This window comes from Sinocyclocheilus rhinocerous, unplaced genomic scaffold (assembly GCF_001515625.1).
Source record: "Sinocyclocheilus rhinocerous isolate Xijiao unplaced genomic scaffold, SAMN03320098_v1.1 scaffold365, whole genome shotgun sequence".
Taxonomy (NCBI): domain Eukaryota; kingdom Metazoa; phylum Chordata; class Actinopteri; order Cypriniformes; family Cyprinidae; genus Sinocyclocheilus; species Sinocyclocheilus rhinocerous.
The window spans coordinates 1242666-1259703 of NW_015659915.1; the positions used below are offsets into that span (position 1 = coordinate 1242666).

The 17038-nt window shown below is 41.9% G+C and overlaps 1 protein-coding gene across 1 annotated transcript in view; it reads right to left on the reverse strand.

The window, feature by feature from the left end:
• The window catches only part of LOC107724244 (FLVCR heme transporter 2), a 34119-nt gene extending 21380 nt beyond the window's left edge, over window positions 1-12739 (reverse strand). Inside the window, exons 1-3 of the mRNA XM_016533080.1 lie at window positions 12623-12739; window positions 11390-11531; window positions 10516-10656 (exon numbers count right to left, since the gene is read on the reverse strand). Coding sequence (XP_016388566.1) covers window positions 10516-10656; window positions 11390-11531; window positions 12623-12739 — 400 coding nt within the window. The remainder of the gene's footprint in view (window positions 1-10515; window positions 10657-11389; window positions 11532-12622) is intronic.
• Window positions 12740-17038: the final 4299 nt, after the last annotated feature.

Below are 17038 nucleotides of genomic sequence, written 5' to 3' on the forward strand. Positions count from 1 at the left end.
TGAGCCGGTGAATCTGTCTAACGTGCCCGAGGAGTACCTTGACCTGAAGGAAGTGTTCAGTAAGTCCCGGGCTGCTTCTCTTCCTCCGCATCGTCCCTATGACTGTGCCATAGATCTAGTGCCAGGTACGTCTCCGCCTAAGGGCAAGTTATATTCGCTTTCTGTTCCAGAAAGGGAGGTCATGAAGAAATATATTTCTGATTCTCTAGCAGCCGGGCTCATCCGCCCCTCCTCTTCTCCCGCTGGGGCAGGGGTTTTTTTTGTGGTCAAGAAGGACGGTTCTCTGCGACCATGCATCGATTGCCGGGGGCTGAACGACATCACGGTAAAGAATACTTACCCTTTGCCGTTGATGTCGTCAGCTTTCGAGCGGTTGCAGGGGGCGTCCATCTTTTCCAAGCTAGATTTGCGTAATGCTTATCATTTGGTCCGCATAAGGGAGGGGGATGAGTGGAAAACCGCGTTTAATACCCCCAGAGGGCACTTTGAATATCTTGTTATGCCCTTCGGGTTATCCAACTCCCCCACGGTTTTTCCAAGCACTCGTTAATGACGTGCTGAGAGACATGGTCGATCAATTCATATATGTCTACCTGGATGACATATTGATATTCTCCTCTGACTGCCTTGACCTCCACTAAGACTACGTTCAGGTGGTCTAGTGCAGCCGAAGCTGCATTTATCAACCTCAAGAGCCGCTTTGTTTCGGCTCCTATTCTCGTAACCCCTGACTCCACACGTCAGTTCGTGGTGGAGGTCGATGCGTCAGAGGTGGGGGTAGGTGCGGTGCTATCCCAGCGCTCTTCCTCAGATGACAAGATGCATCCTTGTGCGTTTTTCTCTCATCGTTTATCACTTGCCGAACGTAACTATGACATTGGTAACCGAGAGTTGTTGGCGGTCAAGTTAGCGCTGGAAGAGTGGCGTCATGGGTAACGCCTCCACCCGGTTGCCCACCGAGTCGATTATTTGTGCCGGAGAGGTTACAGTCCAACGTCGTTCGGTGGGGTCATTGTTCCAGCGTGGCTTGTCATCCAGGGGTGAATCGGACTAGTTTCCTCGTAAAACAGCGATTCTGGTGGCCTTCTATGTCCTCCCACCCTCCCAGTGCAATACAGTTGTATTGACCGTAGTGGACCGTTTCTCGAAGGCGGCCCATTTTATTCCCTTGCCCAAATTATCCTCAGCCTTGGAACTCAATGTCATAACTGCGCATAATTTGACCCAAGGGTAACATGTAGATAGTAAACAGAAGGGGACCCAAAATAGATCCCTGAGGGACCCCACAAAATAAAGGAGCATGAGAAGAGGAGGCATCTCCAAGCACTATGGAAAAAGACCTAGGCTATTCGACAAATTAGAAATAAACCAATCCAGAGCTACATCTCTGATACCAACATACGTTTTTCAACGGTTGATCAAGACATTATGGTCCACTGTGTCAAAGGCTGAGCTAAGATCAAGGATAAGATAAGGATTAAAACGGAGTACAAGCCAGCATCAGCTGGAAGCAGTAGGTCATTAGCAACCTTAACCAAAGCAGTTTCAGTGCTATGTTGGGAGCGGAAATCAGACTGAAAATTTTCAAAGATTAAATTATTATTCATATACGAAATCAGTTGCATTGACACAACTTTTTCTAAGATCTTTGATAGAAATGGAAGCTTAGAAATAGGTCTAAAATTACTTAAATTGGAGGGGTCTAGAGAAGCCTTCTTTAATAATAGATAAATAGTGGCATGTTTAAAACATGCAGGAAAAATGCCGGAAGACAAAGAACAGTTAATAATAGCTAAAATATCTGGACCAACCGTGTGAAATACAGCTTTTAAAAACCAAGTAGGAAGGCAGTCAGAAGGACAGGAGGAGGATTTTGAAAGTACAACAATGCGTTCCAAGGTGGACAAAGAGATTTCATTAAAATGAGTAAATGTTGAAGGTGAACACGAATGAACATCATGATCTCTGAAATCAGTATTAAACTGCTGTCTAATCTCCACTATTTTATTATAAAAGTAATTCAAAAAGGCGTTGCAATTCTCTGGAGTAGATTTAATTGGCTGGCTAGGCAAAGGACCTATAATAGAATTAATAGTTCTGGACTATCTGTGTCGTGTTTTGCCCCGGTTTCTGTTCCTGTTTGTCCTTATTTGGTCATGTTCCTGTCCTCGTTATGTTTGATTATGTTCCATTGATGTCACCTGTGTTTCATTGGAATGTCACCTGTGTTTCATTTCAATTGGAATTGGAGAGCCAATTCCCACCGCGATCAACGAGCCAGCGCAATGCCGAGCAACTGAGCGGAGGATCGCCCTGGAAGTAGAACCCAAGTCGTCAGATCAGGTGCGTGAGCCGGTTGCAACGCCCATCACGAGGGAGAAAGCCGCGGACGGTGTGAGCACGGAGAGGAGCTCCACCCCCTGCACCGTGGCTGAGGGTGAGCTTATGATGGACCTGGGTAGAGGAGTGGCGGAAAAAGACTTGATTGACTGGGAGGCTGATCTGCTCCCTCTACTCCCTCCTTCCTCTGAGCTCTTTGTCACCCCTGTTCCCATGTCCAGCCCAGAGTGGGTTGCGGTTACCACGTCCTGCCTGGAGAGGGCTCCGCTTCCCTTGTCCAGCCCAGAGGGGCCTCCCGATCCTGAGTTTAGCCCTGTAAGCCCAGAGGCTCACAAATGTCCACCCTCCCGCCCGCTCCTGCCTCCTCCTCCGCTGTCGTCTGTCAGCCCCTCTGCTCGCCCTCAGCCCACCATCTATACAGTGCGAGCTCCGCGTGTCTGCCATCCACCATCATTGCCGTGGCTGGAGTATCCCTCACCTCCGCCTCCAGCCTCCGAGGCCCGGACTCTGCCTCGACCCGTAGACCCAGCGGCTCCACCTCGGCTCCTAGCTCCCTCACCTCCACCGTTGCCCGTCGATCCACCAGCTCCACTGGGCTCCCTCGTCCCTCCGGCTCCGCCTTGGTCGGGCATCGACCCGCCATCGCCTCTGGACTCTGCTCCTCTGGCTGCACCTCGTCGCCCCGTCCCACCAGCTCCGTTGGGCTCCTTCCTCCCGCCAGCTCCACCTTGGTCCTCAGTCGCTCCGGCTCCGCCGTGGATCTCCGCCTCTGCATCGGTCACCAGAGCCCTCGGCTTCTCCCTGGCCCCCCGGATCCTCGGCATCCCCCTGGCTCGTTGACTCTCCGTCTCCGCCTCGGGCTCCTCCACCACCTGCTCCGCCGCCGTTGGTCGGCCCCCTGGAGTCGGTGGACATTCCGGCTCCACCGTTTGCCACCATAATGGATGTGGCCTGGGTCCAGCTTGGCTCCTCCTGCTCCAGGCCCCTCCTGTCTCCTCCCTGGCTCCTCCCTCCTTCATCACCTCCCTGGTCTCTGTCTGCCGGCCCCCTCCCGGGTGTCCCAAGTTCCCACCCGCCCCTCCCCATGTAGTTTCTACGGCGCGAGGACGCGCCTTCCGTAATGTCAGGATTCTGGACTGTCTGTGTCGTGTTTCTGTTCCTGTTTGTCCTTATTTGGTCATGTTCCTGTCCTCGTTTAGTTTGATTATGTTCCATTGATGTCATCTGTGTTTCCCCATTATCCTTTATATTTAAGTCTCTGCCTTTGTGTTCAGTGTTTGTCGGGTATACTCGTTGTGCTCTTGTGTTCCTGCCGTTTCCATTGTGGATATTCCCCTGTGTTTTCTGGATTAAAGACTATTGCTTGTACTCCATGTTTCTCTCTCGTTCCTCCGAGCGAAGATCGTGACAGTGTTCTTGGATTATGTCCCTGTTTAGTAATCAGGTCTGAAAAATATGTGTTCCTTGCTTCCTTAACTTTACACTGATAAGTGGACATCAGATTTTTTAAAGAGACAAAGTTGATCCTTTTTCCACTTCTGTTCTGCTTTCCTCCATAGTTTCTTAAAAGTTTCTTAATTCTTCATTTAGCCATGGTAAAGAAGGTTTCAGCTTTCTTACTCTAATTGAAGCTACAATATCTAAAATATCTCTACAAGAGCTGTTAAAAACACTAACTAACTCCTCTACGGAGAAGTCAGATTGCTGGCTAGTGTTAAAAGGAGAATTAGAGGCAGTGAAAGCTTGACAGAAGCGAGAAAATGAGAGTGAGTTTAAAGGGCGAGAGCGAATCAGTGTAGAGGGTTTGGAATCAGCATTGCATTATGATCAGAGATGGCAAAATCAATCAATTTCACATCCTCCACACACAAACCATGAGCACGAGGTGAAGCGTGTGCCCTTTGTCATGGGTAGGCTGCTTCACATATTGAGTCAAATTAAAAGAGTCTAGAAGTTTAATAAAATCAGAAGTAAACGAAGAAGAAGAGCAACAAACATGGATATTAAAATAGCAGAGAATAAGAACTCTGTCATAATGCAGCATAATGACAGATAAAAAGTCAGAAAATTCCTGAATAAAACCGGAAATCGATGTAGGAGGTCGTTAGATTATAACACATAGAATAGGCAGTTTATTCTTTAAAATAAAAATAATACTCTCAAAGGAAGAAAAGCAACCAAATGAAACTGGGGAACAGCTAAAATCCCTTCTGTGTATTACTGCGAGGCCTCCCCCTGGCCTGTCAGTCTTGGCTGGAGAAAAAATTTATAATCTGGGGGGGATGACTCAATGAGGGGGGCACATTCATCAGGATATATCCAGGACTCTGTGATAATTGAACTGATATAGCTGCACGGATATAAGACATGGTTTTAACTGTGATGAGATTATTTCTGTGCGTGCTACAAGTAGACTTAATTTTTTTCACATTTCCTTTCAGTAATCCTAGTGGGAATGGATAAATAAGTGAGAGAAGCAGAATTACAACCAGCACCAGCAGGACCCGCACTGTCAGAGACAGGACTAAAAAGTGCAGAGCCAAAACACTGGACAGGGTCATGCTGGAGAGACCATCATTTGAGACTAAAGGAAATAACATTTATAAAATTAGAAATCAACTTTTCTGTTCCCTTCCTATTAGGATGCAACCCATCCAGTAACAGTAGGAAAATTTTGCATCCACAAATGCAAACTAAAAAGACGGCTAAAACGTTCAGAGCTCTTGGTCATGGAAGCAGTAGGACCAGACAGAACACACCTCCTACCCAGACATTCAACTATAGAAACCAGAGACTCAAGTTCGTGGTGCAATTTAATGGACTGCCTAGCCATGACATCATTGGTGCCCGCATGTACTATGACAGTATGAACAGACGAATGAAGATCAAGAAGAGCTGGAATCAGTTCAATAAAGTCAGCTGTCTTACCTCCTAAGAGACAGTAGGTAGTTACACCAGGAAGTTTTACAAATCTGATGATAGAATCTCCAACAATTAAAATCTCAGGTCGTTCACTTTCAGGGGATCCTATAAATTGAAAGCTGAGATCTGAATTTGTGACCAATCGTTGTCAAGCTAACAGAGTGCAAGTAAGTTGAGTGATCAACCCGATCTGATGCTTGCGAGGAAGAAGGCAGTAGAGTTATAACAGGTGGGTTGTCGCTGGAGCTGCCGCCTTGTGGTGCTGATTTTCGGATTCCAATCGACAGAGTGACAAACGGGGACGTTTGCACCCGGGAGGGCCTGGCGTAGGAGATAGCGAACCCAATGAATTTAAACTAGAAAAAGTAGGGCACTTTCTGATGATCGGCCGCACATGTACAGGCTCCTGAGGAAGCTCAGCTAAGGGAGAAAAAAAGTTTGTGAGTGGGATGTCAATGACATCATGTCATCACCACCAATACCAGACGAATCGTAGAGAGGAAGGGAAAATCTTTTACGGCCCTTGACAACAGATGCCCAGGAAGGAGAGCAGAGTGAAGCCGGACCAGGGACATCGACTGCATCCAAGGCCAAAGCCCAAGGCCGCTGGCTACCCACAGGCTCGAGACACGCTAACCGGGAACGTAACTCTGTTTGCCGCTGGAGGAGATCCTCGATGAGCCGCTCGATAGAATGAAGTTCATTTTTTAGCGCAATAACCTCCACTGCCAAGGCCATTTGTAGGGTAAGTAATTCTTAATTGTTCACTTGAAGTTCTCCTTGCATTAAATCCACCGCGTCTTTGGCGTATTGCTCTGGCTATCGATGGCCTGCAGCAGCCGACAGTATATACCTGATTTTACATCTTGAGAGCGGTGAAACAGTGTCGTTTGAGAGCGTTGAAACAGTGTTGCTTGAGAGCATTGAAACAGTGTCGTTTGAGAGCGTTGAAAGAGGCAGAAAGTGTCCAGCCAGAACAATGTCTTGAGGTGTGGTTGTTACTCCAGGCCGTTAAAATTATTAGAGAAATAATGCACTCCTGAAGTGGTAATGTGGCCACGAATGCCGAAGCCTATTAATGGAACGGTTCTTATTTCCAAAAATGTTTTTTCATCGGAACAGATTTGGCAATTTAGTATTACATCACTTGCTCACCAATGGATCCTCTGCAGTGAATGGGTGCCGTCAGAATGAAGTTAATGTATTTTTGTTTGTTTAAACTGTCAAACTGAATGGTTTGCCACCACACCATTTATCTGAACTTCTTTCTTTCTTACCATCACACCAATAGGCCCTTTATTGTAACATGACAGAGTTACATGTTACATGTACTTATTATTTTAAACAGCAAACAATAAAGTTTGCATAATAGGTAACTAGTAAATAACCCTAAACCAAACACAAGCTGGATGGATTTTCTGCCATCACTAAAACAGTCAAACAAAGACTGGAGGGACATATTCATATCTGATATTCATATTCATATCAATATCTGATTTTATGGGAAGATAAAGCTGGATATGATATGAAATCTAACATTTGTGAAAAGTATGAAAAATGCTTATGGCTAATGGAGGCAAATACAGGGATAACAAAACAGGGCCTAAGACTGAACCCTGCAGCACACCACATGTATAAGCAGCAGAAGAGGAGTTATAGTTCTTTATTTTGGAATTTGGGATATACCTGACATTATTTAGATACAAAAGATGTGAATATCAAGTAAGTGGAAGTAAATGGAACAAAAAACGTAGTTTGACCGACAGTTATTTATTTATCTCTGTATTCTGGTCCAAAGTGAGCTGCTGTGCTTTCTATCTTCTATACAGGCAGTTACCTTTTAAAACAGTATTCAAATGTGTTAATATAATAAAATAAGTTTTTTTCTCCATTTCTGTCACTGATGGAGTCTGGGTTCCTTGCCACTGTCGCCTTTGGCTTGCTTAGTTGGGGACACTTTCTATGCGTAACGTCAAAATGCACTTAAAATGGCAAAAGAACCGCACAGTCTATGTGTGCAGACATATTCGGGGAAAACCTGAGCTTTTGGTGTAATCTAGTCCAGCTGATTAATGTAACTTAAAAGAAGGCAGACAGTTTTTCTGTGTTTCTGTGGCAGTGCAGCGATGCGCTCCGTGCGCTTTTACGCACCTGGTTTCCAAACACGCCGATGGCGCAGGCGGTGGACACTTCATCAGATCCGAACCACACGGACGCGACCTGAGACGGCATTCCCAAAATGAACACCTGCGCAAAGGAACAGGCGAACTGTCCGAGCATCGTGACCCAGAACAGGTTGGGCTGAACGCTGGCCACTTTGATCCACGTTCCCACGCAGTTGATCGAGGCTGCGAACAGAGCGACCACCCGCAGCCCCTTCCTCTCCAACAGCCATGTCACTGGAAATATGAAGGGGATGTAAGTCAGCATATAGATCATTGACAGCCAGTCGATGGCGAATGAAGAGACGTTGTAGAATTTCATGAAGATGTTGTTGATGATTCCGTACTGGATCCACTGGAACGCGTTGCACAGCGAATAAGAGCTAAAGAGACACAAAATGAGCCATCGCCTCCGGTATAAACGACCCAGCAAACATGTGACGTCAGAGAGACGTTCAGATCATGTCTGTATAACGTCCGTTAGTTCAGAACCACTTTTGGAAGTCTTCTGGACGTGCAAAACTGGTTCAATATCTGAACCTCTGACTAAGACCCCTTTTGGACGTCTGTGGACGTGCAAAACTAGTTCAATATCTGAACGTCTGACTAAGACCCCTTTTGGACGTCTGTGGACGTGCAAAACTAGTTCAATATCTGAACGTCTGACGGCCGTTAAAATTATTAGAGAAATAATGCACTCCTGAAGTGGTAATGTGGCCACGAATGCCGAAGCCTATTAATGGAACGGTTCTTATTTCCAAAAATGTTTTTTCATCGGAACAGATTTGGCAATTTAGTATTACATCACTTGCTCACCAATGGATCCTCTGCAGTGAATGGGTGCCGTCAGAATGAAGTTAATGTATTTTTGTTTGTTTAAACTGTCAAACTGAATGGTTTGCCACCACACCATTTATCTGAACTTCTTTCTTTCTTACCATCACACCAATAGGCCCTTTATTGTAACATGACAGAGTTACATGTTACATGTACTTATTATTTTAAACAGCAAACAATAAAGTTTGCATAATAGGTAACTAGTAAATAACCCTAAACCAAACACAAGCTGGATGGATTTTCTGCCATCACTAAAACAGTCAAACAAAGACTGGAGGGACATATTCATATCTGATATTCATATTCATATCAATATCTGATTTTATGGGAAGATAAAGCTGGATATGATATGAAATCTAACATTTGTGAAAAGTATGAAAAATGCTTATGGCTAATGGAGGCAAATACAGGGATAACAAAACAGGGCCTAAGACTGAACCCTGCAGCACACCACATGTATAAGCAGCAGAAGAGGAGTTATAGTTCTTTATTTTGGAATTTGGGATATACCTGACATTATTTAGATACAAAAGATGTGAATATCAAGTAAGTGGAAGTAAATGGAACAAAAAACGTAGTTTGACCGACAGTTATTTATTTATCTCTGTATTCTGGTCCAAAGTGAGCTGCTGTGCTTTCTATCTTCTATACAGGCAGTTACCTTTTAAAACAGTATTCAAATGTGTTAATATAATAAAATAAGTTTTTTTCTCCATTTCTGTCACTGATGGAGTCTGGGTTCCTTGCCACTGTCGCCTTTGGCTTGCTTAGTTGGGGACACTATTTGGCAATATTATGGACTTGAATGCACAGACACTATTGGAAGAGGACTGAAGTGAGCTGGAAGATGACATCAATGATGAACTGACTTTAACCTAAAAATTGACTGTTTACTATTGTCCTCTTTCTATAGCTGCTTTACAATTGAATTTTGTTTGCATTATTGAAACATTATTTTCCTGTTTACCACTGTAAAGTTGCTTTGACACAATCTGTATAGTATAAAGTGCTACATAAATAAAGATGTCTTAACTTAAAATTATTTAAAGTGCCCCTATCATGGGTTATGAAAGGTTCGTATTTTGGTTTTGGGAGTCCCCAACAACAGGTTGACATGCATGCAAGGTCAAAACACACTTTCATTGTCTTATAATACGCATTTATTTTTACCTTATTTGCTTAACGACTCCCAAACGATTCGCTCAACGATTAATTTTTCCAAACCCCTCCTTTGCGTGATGCTAATCTGCGGTGATTGGTCTGATTGGGCTAATTTTCATTTCATCTCGCCTGTGATGCCTGATAAAGCAGCGTTTGTGAGCGCAGTGCTGCTTTGTATACAGCGTTACCGGGGAAACCGATATTCTTACCGCTCCAAAAGCTGCACCTAGTGGCAAAGAATTAATTTGCATTTTCATTCAGACCAACACGAAAAGACCAACAAGTGGGTGGGTAATATGCTAATGTTTCATGTTGACGTCAACATGAAACATTAGCATATTCTAGAGTGAGCGGAGCCCGGCGGGCTTGAGAACGGCGTGGCCGGCGGATTTGACGAAGGAGCGGCGTGCGGGCTTGCGGCAACCACATGTGGCGACCCCGGGCTGGACTCCGCTTCACGTGTTAGAACGAGCCGTTTTAGGTAGGCGTGGTTAACTCTTAACTTTTATAAAGAATATCTCTTTGGTTTTGAGACTTTAGTCTTTGCAACTTTACAGATCTTCTTTATGCACCAAGAGCTTGTAACACTCCAAAGAGAAAGGAAAAATTGAAATCGCATCATATGACCCCTTTAATACACGATGCACTTTCAGATTTAAAACTTTGCAGGATATTTTCATTCACTTAGAGCTGTGTTACACACTGCATGAAAGGTAATTTTCACAAATCCATAATAGGGGCACGTTAAATTAATTAAAAATGCTAAAATACATGAACAGGACACTTCAGCCTATATGGGGGGTTTAAGTATGCTGACTATAAAGGCAACTCATTTAAATGGAGCAGAGCCATTAAGTGAGCATGTGTTCATTGTTTTTTATTTTAGTCAGTTACATTGTATGTACACTATCACTACCTTGGACTCATACTTTAAATAACAAAGAAAATGAATACAAGAAAATTATAAGTTAACACTGAGGATACTACTATTAGATAATAATAGCACAATACTGCAGAAATACTGTGCTAAACATGCAAAGGCAGAATGTGCTTTAAGTTATTAAGTATATGAATAAGAATTAGCAGTATGTACCGTAGCTAATGAGGAGGAGGATGAAGGGCTTGTTGCGGAAAAGTCTTGCAATTGAAGCCAGGTACGAGTACTGTGTGGTGGCCATGTCTCTGAGCGCCACCTGAGCCAGAGACGGAGGGGTTTCAGGCTTTTCCTGAAAAACTGAATGGCACGTTCAAAAACTTGATTACCACAAAAGAAACTGAAAAACACAACTCTAAACAGTAATTGATTAAACCAGAAATGGACATTATGTCAATCAACATGACCCTGTTTCAAAAAGATTGCAATCAAGGATATCATCATAGGGCAAAGCATTGAGTCTTGTTCATGAAACATGAGCAGTTAAGTGCTTGTAAACACCGCTTATGTAAATTATTGCATTCAGATATCAAATTGGATTTATTGAATGATTTCCACAGAAGTTGGTTCTGCTTGTGTTTCCTCCAAGAAGTCAAAACCAAATCATATAATCAATTTCCATATATTTCACTACTTCAGTAGACACAAATGATTTTGTAAAAGCAAATCTCAAAACGGATCAAAATTATCTAAGAATTATAGCAACAGATAGAGAGAACCAAACCTGCAGAAATAAAAAAAAAAAAAAGTAAATGCAATAACAAGAGAATTAAGGAATAAATGATGAAGCAGTCAAATACTATGTATGCATGTATGTATGTATTTAAGCAGGTTTTGGCATCCATAATTAAGCTGATGGCAGGAGTGTATGAATTAAAAGAGCTATTCCATAAAGTATTGTGGTGCACTCACATTTTTATGTTAAAGAGCAGAGTAGGTTTTATTAACAGATTTTACATGCTGATTAAAAACGCTTGTCACTACATCAGTCCTGTTAGCTTTTCATTTATGCTGCTGGAGTGGATGTTCATACCAAACACCACCAGCAGAAAGATAAGGCTGGCCACAGCGGCTGTGATGTAGAACATGATGCTGATGTGTTGAGCCAGTTCATTCATGTCATCCACGTTGGGCACAAGTATCGGCGGGATCAAGAAACCAATAGCAATGCCAAGCTGAAGGGGAAAGACATAAAAAATCAACTGCACCATAATCTCAGTCTCACTGACCTAAAAATCATATGAAACTGAAAAAAAAGTGATTGTCTGGTTTTGTGCATCTTCCAGGATAAACAGCACGGGTCATTTTAACAGTCTGCCTGAATAGTTTTGAATTTACATGCACAGGAGAACTTTTCACAACTTTTCTAACCAAGTCACAACACATGCATATGCACATTGTTCGCACATTAATGAATTTGGAGGATTCTAAATCTGCGACTGCATGCCCAAGGTTAGTCATTTGCATTAAACACACCTAAACATCTCCATTTCCTTTAATGCAGACCCAGATCACAGCCTCTTAATAGCCAGCTATGTGTATATCTGTGTTATTATACAGAGATACCTCACAGCTCAAGCTATAATGCAGCTACTTCGTAGCCTACTGTCATTTATGGTCAAGCAATCATATATAATGTGATAGTTTCATAAAGCCATGAAAAACTGTTTTGATGTTCACAGGTTTGCTATATAGGGCCTGCTATAATTTGGCGCCCAAGTAGACTCATAATGATTATTGAATGAATTTATATGGGGCACGGCCAAATTCAGCTATTTAATACAAAAGAAAACGTTTTGCTATATGCTAGGCCTATATATAAATGCGCAATAAAGTGACAGTCGCTAACTAATGTTTGTCTCCGATAAGGAACGGGAAAGCAGGCGCTGTTGTTGTGGTTACGCGATAGGCTAGGCCTACGTCAGTATCTATTTAGTGTGAGAGTAAAACTTGTACAAACGTGTAATCTAACTTTCTGGTTTCTTGAATGCTGCTTGAAAACGCTGATGAAACGTATAACTACTGAATATACAATGTTTCGTTTTTAACCCGCCAATTAACCCAATTTGCATCCTGCTTATTTCCACAACTTGTTGAAATTTTATTCACGCTGCCATTTCTATGAACAAAACCCTTTACTGCATCGACCTTTGCTCTCTAGTTGTTTGAGCCCGGTCTCATGAAAATGCGCATAAATAGTACGCCAAATAAAAACGAAAACTCGTGCTATTGATACGCAAAAATGGACTTTGGCGGTGTTACATACAGTGTTCGTGTCTCTGCATTCGGAGATTTCAACGTGATCAAAGTTTGCATCTGTGGTTTTTGTCTGCTCTCTCTGAAGAACGTCTTTTCCAAAGTGGTTGCCGCTTTTTTCGCACATTTTGCGCTGCGAGTTCTACCTTCGGTCAATCCTGCTTCGTGAATCCAGAATCGCGTCCTTCTATTGTAATTAAGGAAATATTCCAGACGCAGAAGAAGTTCCCACGAGTCTTTAAACATCCGGACTGACTTCGTTTCCACCGAGAACAAAAGTTCAGAGCAAAGGTGAAGACAGAATCACACATCCCTCCTGGAAACAACTCAATCACTTCTATCTCTGATTCATGCGTGTGAGCCTCAGACTCCACATCATCACCATCATCATCATCATCATCATCATCATCACGCCGAATGACACGAGAGAGAAACTCTAGCACGTGATCTGCTGTCAATCATTAGCTCCTGCTCAACCCAACATATTCTTATAGAATATTGAGTAGGCTGTACTGTAGGCTATTGTATAAAGTGGCGGTAGTATTCATTAGGCGAATACTTGGGGCCCCAGAGCCCTCTGCTGGTTACAAACATAAATAATAGTTGCTGCAATAACAGCAATGGGGTGGAAATTTCATATATTCAAATATATATATATATTTATTTACAATGGAAATATATTTTTATGTGCATGATCTGGTATGATGTCTAAGCAATGCCTATATGCCATCATGCAACCATGTTACAGAGAAGGAAGTAATCCTTTTTGTTGTTGTTTGGTGTGTCTGGTGCTGATAAAATGCTAATAAAGACAAGCTGTTGGTCCTGCTTTCACTGAAAACAACTGCAAAACACAGATCCAGTTTACTCAATCATATAGTTTATCATCTACGCAACAAAATTGTGTTTCTCTTGTAATTTCTTTGCTTTTAATTAATGCAATTCTCTAAAATGTGCAGTCTACTAGATTAAATTAAGTAGGGCAAATGTGAACCAAATCAAGTATTGTAGTTTCCATAGGACTTGATGAGGAAAGTGAAAATGTTGAAATATGGTTTTGAGCAAGTTAAAGTGCCCCTATTATAGGTTATGAAAGGTTCATACTTTGGTTTTGGGAGTACCCAACAACAGGTTGACATGCATGCAAGAAAAAAAAATAACACTTTCATTGTCTTATAATATGCATATATTTTTACCTTATTTGCTTAAGGACTCCCAAACCATTCGCTCAACGATTCATTTTTCCAAACCCCTCCTTTGCGTGATGCTAATCTGCGGTGATTGGTCCGATTGGTCTAATTTTCATTTCATCTCGCCTGTGATGCCTGATAAAGCAGCGTTTGTGAGCGCAGTGCTGCTTTGTGTACAGCGTTACCGGGGAAACCGCTATTTTTACCGCTCCAAAAGCGGCACCTAGTGGCAAAGAATGAATTTGCATTTTCATCCAGACCAAAGCGAAAAGACCAACAAGTGGGCGGGCAACATGCTAATGTTTCATGTTGACTTCAACATGAAAGGGCTTGGGATTCGTTTTAAAAAATACCTGTTTCAATGATTCAGAGTCGACTCTTTCTTTTGAGAGACAATAACTTTATACACAATGCACTTTCAGATTTAAAACTTTGCAGGATGTTTTCATTCACTTAGAGCTGTGTTACACACTGCATGAAAGGTCATTTTCACAAATCCATAAGGGGCACTTTAAGAAAAAAGGGAGGCTTGATAGTAATTACGGTAATGTTCAGTTATATTGGGATTTAGAGCCCTTTTTAATTACACTGTGTGAGGACTAAAGATTTTGCTTTGGCTGAGGTACACATGGATGTCTTTGCTGCTTTTCTCAAGGAGTATCTAATACTTAATGAAAATTATTTATCATGCTAATAGCCTATGCATTATTATTTTCTTATAGTTTCCTAGCTATTTTAATCTTAAAAATTCTAACATTGGCATCCTTGGTAAATATGAGCAAAACATATTTTGCTCAAAATATTCACAAAAATCTAACCTTTAAAGAACATTATACTGGCAAACTTAATTAACCTGCCTTAAAATTTCCAACGTGGGACTAATACCTCAAGTGATCACTAGTTGACATGACATCAAATTCAATCTTTTACTGGCTCAGCAGTAAAGTAGATTAGAAATCTGTATTCCAGATAGATGCACTAGGAGCCTATAATGATTATTTATATTTTAGAAACGTCTGGACGGATTTCACAGGAATCTGCTTCTGTGTATGTTTACGTCATGTCTGTAACCTGAAGCAGGGTAGTCCAGAGAGCAGCTTACCCGGTAAATAGTTTAGAAACAATAGATATTATATGGATACAAACAGATCCAAAAACTAAGGTAAAACACTGTACATACACTATATGGAAAAAGTGTTGGGACACACCTGTTAATTACTGAAATCAGCTGTTTCAATCAGACCCATTATCCCAGGTGTATAAAATCTAGCACCTGGCCATGCAGTCTACACATCTGTGAAAAAAAGGGTTGTTCTGAGGAGCTCAGTAAATTCAAGTGTGGTACTGTGATTGGATGACTGTGCGGCAGGAGCTTCATGAAATGGGTTTCCATGGCTGAGCAGCTGCATGCAAGCCTCACATCCGCAGATACTGGACTCTGGAGCGGTGGAAACCTGTTCTGTGAAGCCCCTTTTCTATTCCAGCGTGACTGTGTCCCAGTGTACAAAAGAAAGGTCCATAAAGACAAGGTAGGATGAGTTTGGTGCGGAAGAACACAGAGCCCTGAACTCAACATTATCCAACACCTTTGGGATGAACTGGAACTGATGCTCTAAACCCCACAGAAATACTCAAAAATCTTGTGAAAAGCCTTCCCAGATGAGTGGAAGCTGTTATAGCTGCTAAGAGGGACCGACTCTATTACTGTCTCTGTATTTAAAATGCAGTGTCAAGTCGCTGTTTGAGTAGAGGTCAGGTGTCCTAGTGTACGCAGTCATAATAAACTCTGTGAACACAACCAGTTGCTCGAGATCAGGGTTAGTTTGCTTCAGAAGTATTTGGTGCTTTTGTGCCCTTTTAATGAGACTACAGTAGAACAGCTCAGATTACACACAATATTATATTATAAATAGGGTGGGGCAGAAGACCTTTGACGATCAAGGCAATGATACAATCAGAGTATGTTAAATATCAGATAAACCAGCAAGAAAGAGCTTTTTTTTACCTTTATACACGTAATACAATGCCAGGCAGCATTGGTGTTAACCGCCATGCAAATTATGCAAATGTTTACTAAACTCTATTTAATATTAATGCTGTGTAATTGGAAGTAAAATGTTACAAAGGTAATGTTAGGGTGGGCCTTGTGAGGCCTCAGGTCTTGACTTTGCTTAGGCCTTTGCTTTGCTGCCCTGTATGATAATAACAGTTCATGTCATTAAACATTTAAGAGTAAGTGTCCTATTTATGGTTCAAACAACCTGAGCTTGTGTGAGTTGATCGTGGGCCTTTTCTGCCGTATCAAAATAGAAGTCCTGTTTTTGATACTAATTGGGCAATAAGTAAAAAAAATTTAAGGTTGTGATATGCCTTCAGAGGACTTGGAATATGATGCATGAGAAAATACTTTTACACTTTTGGGTGATTATTAAGCTTCAAAGTGCATCAGTATTGAAATCAGCAAACATGTGCGAGTGATCTAACCCTGTAAGTTAATTAAAATACTTCTCTTGCAGTTTCTCTCAAATCTGTAAGTCTAAGCCACAAACAGGAAGAGTAATAATGGGACAGGGAGGGAGTCGCTGTGAAAAGACTAAATGAAATGAACACAGAGAATGATGGAGTGGTGGAACATTTATCAAAAACCATGGCATAATGGAGAATAATGAAAAACTAAATTTGGAAACTGAAGAGATTCACATTTCCAGATCCTGATGACGGCTAATTCAAATCCCAGTCTGGAAAATGGAATTGCAAATAATGCTGTAGACAGGAAGGCCAAAAGGCCTTCCACCAGCTTCTAGAACATTGTTTGATACTCAAAAAAAAAAAAAGGTTAAAATTAAGCAGAAGTCATGAATGGAGTAAAAAAAAATATATATCTCAACTTTGTGGAGACAAATGAGAGAACGCATGTGTCAGAATTGAGATCTTGGTAGTCTCTCGCAGTTCAAAATTTCCAATGCATAACTGTGGTCTGAAAGCCTGAACATCTGAGACTAAGAGATGTATTCCCAGTGGCCATAACATGTGGAAACTCTACACTGTAAAAAAAAAATCCGTAAAATTTACGGTAGAAAAACGGCAGCTGTGGTTGCCGGAATTTTACCATAAAAAATACGGTAGCAACGTTTTAGGTTTTACAGTTTTAACTTAAATTTACAGTTAAATACCGTAATTTCATTAACTGATATAATGTAAATATACCAACCTATTGAAGTACTGAAATCTGTTTT